The sequence below is a fragment of the Musa acuminata genome, chromosome BXJ3-5 (genome assembly GCF_036884655.1).
Source record: "Musa acuminata AAA Group cultivar baxijiao chromosome BXJ3-5, Cavendish_Baxijiao_AAA, whole genome shotgun sequence".
Classification (NCBI taxonomy): Eukaryota; Viridiplantae; Streptophyta; class Magnoliopsida; order Zingiberales; family Musaceae; genus Musa; species Musa acuminata.
This window is the reverse complement of record NC_088353.1, coordinates 37,021,892-37,031,389: the sequence shown is the minus strand read 5'-3', so window position 1 is coordinate 37,031,389 and position 9,498 is coordinate 37,021,892. Positions and strand designations below refer to the sequence as shown.

Genomic DNA, 9,498 nt, shown 5'->3' with positions numbered 1-9,498 from the left:
CTTTAAGAACTCTATTAAAAAATATTGATTTGATATCTATTTATAAAAATTTTTATTTCATTTAAGCTACTAGAGAGATAATAAATATTCCTATCTCCAATCGAATAATAGGTGTGAATACTTCTTTATAATCGATCTCATATTGTTGTTTGTATCCCTTTGCAATCAATCATGTATTTCTCCACCTCCTCTTGTATATTTCTTTTTGTTTTGAAGATCCACTTAACACCAATTGCTTGATGATCTTCTAGAAGTACCATAAGCTCCCATATATCATTTTTATTAATAACATAAATCTCCTCATTCATAACGTATCGTCATTTTTCTTTTCTACAAACCTCTTCGAATGTTAATGTATTGCAAAAAAGATAAAATAAAATAATTTATCATTGTTAGTACCAATCTTTTGAGTTACATAATATACTCTTGAATCGTTCTTGTCCTTCTTATAATTAGACTTCTTGAATCATGTAATCTAATCGATCTAGGTGATGATCAGACAAAGACTCTTTGGTACTTGCTTATAGTAAGTATATCATCCTCTTCTGAAGATATAACTTTCTTATGCAACTCATTATTTTTTCCGGTTCCAAATCTATTGTTGATCAAACTCAATATCTCATGTCATCACAAGTTTATTTATGATAAGATTGTAGAGTTTGTAACCATTAGAATTCTCAACATAACCTAACAAGATACATTTTTGACTTTTATCCTTGAGTTTTGTTCTCTATTCTTCTGGTATCTTGGCAAATGCAACACTTCTAAAAATTCTCAAATGATCAGCTCTTGATTTTTATAAGCTTTGTACTTCTTCAGGTGTAACATTACCGATTTGCTTTGTTAGAAACTTATTAAGCAAATAAACTATACAAGCAACAACATCTCCCTAAAATTCTCTAGGAATTCTTCTTTACTTTAACATGCATCAAGCAATATTAAGTATAGTTCTATTTTTTTCTTTTTGAGACAACGTTTTATTGAGGTGTGTATGACATGATGAATTAACGTAAATTTCTATTATTCTATAAAAAAATTTAAATTCATTTGATATATACTCACCATCTCTATTTATTCTTAAACATTTAATCTTACAACTATTTTGTCTTTCAATCAAATTATTTGAATTTATTTAAAATTTCTTTCTTTCCTTTAATATGTAAACCTAAGTTTTTCCACGATCAACAATAAAGGTAAGAAAATACCTACTTCCTTTAAGTGATACCGGATTGATAGGGCTACAAACATTTAAGCACTCTAGATCAAGTAGGTGTCATGCTAGTTTTGTTCTTTTAACCATGAAAGGCTTTCTTTCTTGCTTGCTCACAATATAATTTATATAACTTTGTCACTATATTATACTTCTCTAGAAGTTTTAAAGCCTCAAAATTTAACTGAGCATATCTAAGATACTATAATGTAAAATTATCCTCAATATCAGGTTTTAAATAATTTGACTGATCAAAAATATATAAATATAGAGAAAACATTCTATTCTTCGTCATTTTTTCATATGTGAGATTTGCTAGTTACAGGTGTCCTACGAGCCAATCATGTGAGTGTTGACACATGTGACACGTTACATAGGTTTTTTGGTTATTATTATTATTATTATATTTTTTATTTTATTTTATTTATTTGATATATTATGATGTCCTTATATATGTGCAACGAAAATTGGATCCTAATGAGATCATAATAATAAGACAAATTCGCCTATAAACATAAACTATAAATATTCCTGATCATATATTACTCGAGAAGGAAATCAAGATAACCGGACAGATATATGTACTATATACTCGTTCATATGATGAAAATAACTTGTTTTATAACTACTTGTGTGAGTACACTAAGAATATAGTGTAAATACTCCTTGAAGAATGAATTTACTAAATGACTTGCACACGGATATTATATAGTTAATGATACCTCGACGTCATATAGTAGTTTTATAATCCTAGTTGTGTATCTGATCTTTAGACTTGAGACACCAAGGATACCCGCTATAAGTATTCCACTTTTTGATACCGAATTTATAGGTATGAAAATTTTAAATCTAGGACAACCGATCGTTAAGAATAGTAATCAACTTTATAAGGATAATTTAATATCAATAATAAATCTTTCGCTCTCTGTGTTCTAGCTAGATAAATCTCTAACTAAACCATTTGATCCGATTATATTTTAGAACATAAATGTAAATGATTTGACCCGGCATGACAATACCAAATGGTTATAAGAAATAAAACAAGATAAGAACATGGCTCGTTGATAGTACGGTTGATTTAAGGACATCAGATCGGACAGGTGGTGGATGGTACGCTGCGTGAGATGGCTGGATGAGTGGTGAGGACGTAGGGATAAGGTCAGAATAAGGCCGGGCTGCATGCGGAAGCCAAGTGATAGGTTTTTTACTGGCTTTCTATTTTGCAAACGGAAAAGATCATGCCATCTAAAATATCCCGAAACAAAGCAAAAGAATGTAAAATCCACTGGCACAGGTGGTGATGTGGTCTTCGAAAGACCTAATGTTTTCACCTGAAAATTTTCAAGGACAATTCAGTCATGAGACAAATAAATAAATAGCTAGATAAATAAAGATTTCAATTTTCTAATATTTATTTTCCTTCACACAAACACACCGATTCTGTATGTCCCAACATAAGTTTTAAATTGGATGCTGATGCTCCCATAAAAAGATTGTAGCATGATCCATCAATCTTTTAACATGTTGCATAGATAATATGGCATCATTTCCGTGTTTCAGTTCTTTTTCTTTACATATACAATACACGTTCTAAGACCCAAAACAAGTTATATAGATTGGGTGCTGATGCTGCTATAATGAGATTGTTGTATGAAAGAATGAAGGAAAACTTTTGATGTTGCATCCTCTTTTTTATTTTATGCTGCATGAATCTCAGTAGAAAATGCTGGGTTTGAATCCAATGCTTTCATTGCGAGGTTGCGAGTATCTTCTCTAGAGGACTCTTGTGATATGCGAATAAGCTCCTTGATCCCTCCACTCCTTATGATCTCTAGTGTATTATCCTCTACAAAGGATCCATCATCATTCTTAGAAAAAAATGGTTAAACAAGTGTAAAATGTAAAACAATATTCTGAATGACATGTAATAAATCAAAATGGTTCATCAGCCAGAGTTCAGGCACCACATGTATGTGACAAAAGAATCTAAATCATAAAATAAATTATCTCATTAACTTCAAAAGCAACTTTAACCAGCAACAAACTCGCATTTGAAACAAGCAATGGCAATCGTGTCCATGCAAAATACATGTTAGATCATATGGTTTATAATTTTATTGAAAGTCAGTGTATAACATACCAGCACATCAAAATCATTTGATATAAGACTGCTTCATCGCAAACATTGTCAATGATCTGCTACACTATCAACTCTGCTAATTTAATTTCTTTGTATTTAATGGGTGATTGTAGCAGTTGTTTCTGGTAGATACCTTTTTATTTTATCTTTGCCTAGAGAAGAAAACTCTAATTTCTGCATGTAGTCATTTTCAAGTAAAACTCAGTCCAATTAATATGAAAACTTGGCTCAAACATCACCAAGTCCGACATCCTTATCCTTGGCCAAAGCAGTTTGATGAATTACCTGTTGTTCTATTTTTATCCTTCTGCTCAAAAAATACTTTTCCTGAATACTGTACTAGTCTAGAAAGCATTATATCATTTGGAAGTTGATAGAACAAGCTTCTTAACCTGCTGATGTATTAAAGCTCATTTAACCCAACCATAGTTCTCATCACCATCTCAATAAAACAATACAAAGCATAATTTATCAATTTTATGATATACCTAATAATGAATGAATAATATATCATAAAGACAAGATTAACGATAACGATCAATAACATGTTATGGTGTAACAAAGTTTATTATCAAATAGATGCAAAGAGCTAAATCAAAAAATGCCACAAAGTCCACAGTTTGTTATAAAGATCATGAAGACTCTGGTATTGCAATGAAGATTAGAAAAAAAATGATTGTTCCGGTTAAAATAATGTATTATGATAGGCAAAACCAGAAACATATTTGGACATCCATCGTAGACATCCAAATGTGTATTATGATAATTTAATACAAAATGGCTCATCACTGATCTACCAAGGGCATAACAGACTGATCCTGTTATAAATGCCAAATTTTCACAAAAAAATGATAGAAAGAAAAGTTAAAACGAATGGCAACATGTAAAAATAGAAAGTGTGTGAGTTCATAGCATATGTACCATTTTGAGCTAAATGACAGAATGCAAGTTCAATATGCCGTCTTGTTGAAGCTGAAAATGTAGCAGAGCTAGTGGCCATCCAATTTAATACTCCATCTTCAATAAGAAGAGACCTTCCCTTTCTATGTCCTTTGGAACAAACAATTACAAAGACTCAATAAAAGTATCCTGGTGAAATATCGTATAAAATTCTACTTGTACTTGTGCATAGAATTAAGTCAGAAAACAGGTGTGTAATTACACCTTAGAGAACAAAAAGACAGTACGCTAAACTCAGGACCATAACGTTATGTCACCTTAAATGTGAAAAGAAAAATATATATTTAGAATTGTGAGATTCTGATTTTGAACACCAAGGAATGTCCCAGAACTCCAAATTTGAAGAAATGAAATTGGTCATAAAGCATACTCAAAACATTTCAAGCTACCATAATGTACTAGAACATTTTTGGTCCCTGTCATCATTATCAAGCATAGCACTTATACCATTCCTGAAAAAGAAAACATATTTTATAAACACATCTAATCAGAATGATATGTGGAAAGTAAAGCAGATTTTTGCAGTCAGTTAACCTGGTCTAAATTTCTCATGTACTTGGATCCAAGGCCACGCAAAGTTCATGTTGAATTAGAGAAACAAGAAACCATGAAAACCAACTAATGATTCCCAACTTCCTTGTCATAATATGGTCATGTAACTAATGAACCATGCACCTTAGCCATGCTGACTAAGGGCTGGCACAACACGAGATCCATAGCCTAAAAAGGACTTGTGATAGATGCATAGAAGAAGACAAAGTGCTAGTGAATAACCATGCTAAACAAGCCACACCAATCCCATGCCAATAAATGTTGTATATTCATGTAATACTGTAGCATGCCAGGAACTGAGCAGCACGAGTAGGGAACCATAAACTCAATTGTAAGTACTTTAATGAAAGGTTTCAAGTTTTGGTCCAAAAACCATACCAGTCTGAGATCAGTACACAACACATGGTGTCCCAGTAAATCAGTTGACACAAACCTAAGAGAGTAAGAGAAGAGGGGAGCAGGAGGAGGACAAGTAGAAGAGGAGAGGACTGTTGACAGCAGTCAACAATTGTCCAGATTAAAAAAACGAAAAATGATTTCAAACTCACATGTGCCAGTTCCTGGTCAGTCCAGCAAGTTCTAGTCAGTATATATCGGTCAATCTATTTCTTTTAACGTTGCTACAATGTTATTTATTTAGTGGATGCAACAATGAGTTTGGTGTAATCGACCAGGAACACCTAGGATGATATCTAATCAAACTCTCACAATCGTTTAACTTTGGGCCTGTTTTACTTCAGGTTATAAAGCCTCAACATTATAAGAACCATCTCATCCAAGATAATCAGTCTTAGCTAGGTTTAATCCTTTTTAAGAAGAGGTATTACAAAGTAAATCATATCTTTCAAAGCAAAAAATGCAAAAGTTAAAAAGTAAGTCATATCGTAAAATAAGCTTAAGTTGACAAGTGATCAGTAATTTCATAAAACAAGAAAGAATTATAATAACCTCGTGATTCACATTTTGCAAAATTTGCAAACCCTCGGGCAACCTGAGCTATGACATCGCTATGTCCACACTGCACCATTCCCAAAAGTGCTTTGAGACCACCATCCTTTTTCAATGTCACATGTAACTTTTCTGTCAATCAAAAGGCATGTCTTAAGCAAAATTTTGTTTTTATCTAAGAGATAGAAAGATGAATTCTTGGATATTTCAATTGCATATATAGAACACAAAAATCAGAAAAAAAGATTAAGAAATATATATAAATCCACAATTTCCAAAAGAAGCAATCTTTAGTTTAAAACATAATGTAGGGCCACACATCAGAGGTTCTATAATTATTAGCATTGGCTCGTCCTCATTATATTGTTCACTGATAGTTTTAGGAATAGTAAAATTACATCAAATGAATCACTGGTGCAGTAAACCTGTGCACCAAAAGAACACATGTTTTTTCACAAAGTGCATAAAAGATGGTTTCATAACATTACCGGAATTGGAAAAGTAACAAGGAGGTGTCAAGACCATGAAATAACACAAAATATATGCTGAACACCTTTAAAAAAAAAGGTAGTTGACTAACATGTATTTTAAACCATGTCAATTGGCTACACTAATTTGTGAAATATTTATAAACTATAAACTAAGGTATGTAATTTCATACCGTACCGGAGTTTCGACGTTCGCTCGGTACAGTACGAAATTGTATACCGAGCGGTATACCGTTCGGTATATATAAGAATATATATATATATATATATATAAGGTGACGCCGCGTTGCCTCGACGACGTCACCGAAAAAGGCGATGTCACCGAAAAAGACGACGTCACCGAAAAAGACGACGTGTACCGGTAAGCTAACGGACCAATACATACCGCCCGCACCGGACGGTATTATTCGAAATTGCATACCTTTATATAAACTATAAAGAGCTCTGCTCACACTTCCAACTTATTTTCAACCATCCAAGAGTCTTCTCTAAGGGATAAATAACCTCGTTAATTGGAACAAATACATAATTTCTTATTATTTACTTGTATTACAAGGTGATTTTAAGCAACTCATTTCTGAAACCTTGTATTACAATATGACTTTAGTTCTTCTATTCTGTGATATATATATATATATATATACACACACACATACACACATACACAACATTTGACATATCGAAACGTACTGCTCAGTACATGCGATACGTACTAATCCGACAGAGGATCAGTATGGGCGGTATATCGTTACACCCTAGTGTACCATGTGTTAGTATACTTGGTACGTACCATACCGATAACTGGTCAGTACACCAGTACTGACCAATAATACAAACCATGCACACACACACACACTCGATATATATATATGTGTGTGTGTGTGAAGAGCAAATAGACAAAGGGAGTTCATTTTAGAAGTTAACCTAAGCAACTTAACTGGAGAACAAGTTCCCGCAATTATTTCATTCTACACTTTGAAGACAACTTGTCTAAAAACTTGGTCAAAACAAATCTTTTGGTGCATTTAATGGTTTTCAAAGTATAGAAAATCACAATTGGTAGTTTGATACAGCTAAAACAACTGCTAAAAAATCTACAGAGGTAAAGACTTGTTTGCAATTTTATCTCAGTTAAATATCACATGTAAAAGAAAAGGATTCCAAAACTTGAGTTAGTTTGCATGAAATTCCAGTTCAAAGAGACATACTCTATAAAAAGAAGTGAGAATCAGAATGAGAACACCTGCAACAAAAGTAAAGGACAAATAAGCTGCAATTGCTTGTTGCAAATTTTCAGCTTTGTTCTAGAATGCTTAATATTTGTGGCAATTGTGATGTAAGGGCAAGGCACCATATAATACATCATCTAATATTTCATAAATTCTTTCCTGAAGATAGAATATGCATCACAGGGTATGCATGAGATTAAACAAGATTTAATTTAAAAGGAAAGAGAAAATTATGATTTACCATTATGGTCATAGTACTTTATAGTGTGAAATATGATACATTTGAGTAGTTAATTTGCCACAATAAATAAAGTAACTAACAACCTAAAATAAACTCGGAACCCTAAACATTTAACAACACTGGTGATGCAAGATAACAGAAACTAACCATTCCCACATAAATTAGCAATTGCTCCAGCAATCATTCGAAGTGTTTGAGGATCTTCAGTTTTTGAAGCGATATTTGCTAGTAGCCGTGCACCGCCTTTACCCATTATTAAGCCTTGATTAGAACCTAGAAATAACAAGTAAATTCATGGACAACATGGTTAAAAAAGATACATCAAATTCTAATTGATATGTAAATTGATAATGATATAAGATACTCAAAATATAGATTTGTAAATGACACTCTTACTGTAATTATAGATTTACGTTAGGCCTTCTTTCTTAGTCCTTGTAATTATATACAATACTGGCAAAAAGAATTTAATGCAGGTACCAGTACCCTATCACAAACAGTCGTCCCACACCCACAACATCTTCATCAACAAACCGTTTGTCACTTATGTTTGCTTATACAATATTTGACAGCATATTTTGTCTTATTTTTGTAAGTTTTTGTTCATCTCAAACCCCTAAAACCACTCGGGTAGCATAGGACTAGATGGAATTTTGGGATAGTGTTGGGCCCTATTTGAATAAACAAGTTTACACACAAAGTGTGAACGTACTTGTCTTACACCTCAACACCTAGTTGAGTGACCGTTTGTGGACTTGCGAATGTTCTTTTGTCTTCTAAAGTCCTTATTTTTGTTCCACTTTTTTTCTCTCTTTACATACCAAGAGTTTGTTGAATTGTCTGTAAGCTTCCCCTTTTGCAAGACATCAAGACTTGTCCACCGCTTGTTTTATGAACTTAATCAACTTTCTTTTTTGCAAGTCCTTTGGGACCTATACGAGGTTGCTCTTAGGCTGACTCTTTATGAATGGATATCGCAAGTGTGCCCCCACAACTTAAGCAATTCTGACTAAGTCCGTGACATTTAGTATCAGAACGAGTAAGCGATTCGAGCAAACAATGGAAGTTCGCCATGGCAACGCACCATGGTGAATTGAGCAAGACTTGTTCGTTGTTCGTTTTTCTGAATTTAATCAACTTTCTTCCTTGCAGGTCCTTCGAGACTTGTACGAGGTTGCTCTTAGGCTGACTCTTTATGGATGGGTATCGCAAGGGTGTCTCATGACTTAAGCAATTCCAACTAAATCCGTGACATTTAGCATCAAAACGGGTAAGCGATTCGAGCAAATAACGAAAATTCACACTCTTGCCATGGCAAAGCACTATGGTGAATCGAGCAGGACGGCTCAAGTAGGGTCATTGCCCTAGGCAGCTATAGGTGGGTTGTAAGTGTAAACTCGCACTCAAGCTGCTAGAGCCTCTTAAGAGGAGCGCAATAGCCAAAATAGTGAGCAAGAAGTTGGCAATTCTTTACAAGCAGAGGAAGCGCAATCCGAAGTGCTAACTATGGGAAAGCAAAGAATCATGAGAGGCTTGCAACAACGGAAACCCTCCTCGATGTCCTCAAAGTGAGCTTAGAGGAGCTCTATCAAGGCCAGCAAAGTTCCTTGAGGTAGAGAACTCGTAAGAGGGGGCAGAATCTCGAATTGACATAGTGGAGTCCTAAGTCAATCGATTAATGGAAGACACACAAGAGTTTGTGCAGCACTAATAAGAATTTGTGGCAGATC

The 9,498-nt window shown here is 33.7% G+C and overlaps 1 protein-coding gene across 1 annotated transcript in view; it reads right to left on the bottom strand.

The window, feature by feature from the left end:
- Positions 1-2,634: 2,634 nt before the first annotated feature.
- Positions 2,635-9,498, bottom strand: part of LOC103985946 (kinesin-like protein KIN-UA) — a 35,012-nt gene continuing 28,148 nt past the window's right edge. Inside the window, exons 17-20 of the mRNA XM_018826682.2 lie at positions 7,916-8,041; positions 5,811-5,942; positions 4,272-4,400; positions 2,635-3,056 (exon numbers count right to left, since the gene is read on the bottom strand). Of these exons, the coding sequence (XP_018682227.2) occupies positions 2,908-3,056; positions 4,272-4,400; positions 5,811-5,942; positions 7,916-8,041 (536 nt within the window). The 3' untranslated portion in view covers positions 2,635-2,907. The remainder of the gene's footprint in view (positions 3,057-4,271; positions 4,401-5,810; positions 5,943-7,915; positions 8,042-9,498) is intronic.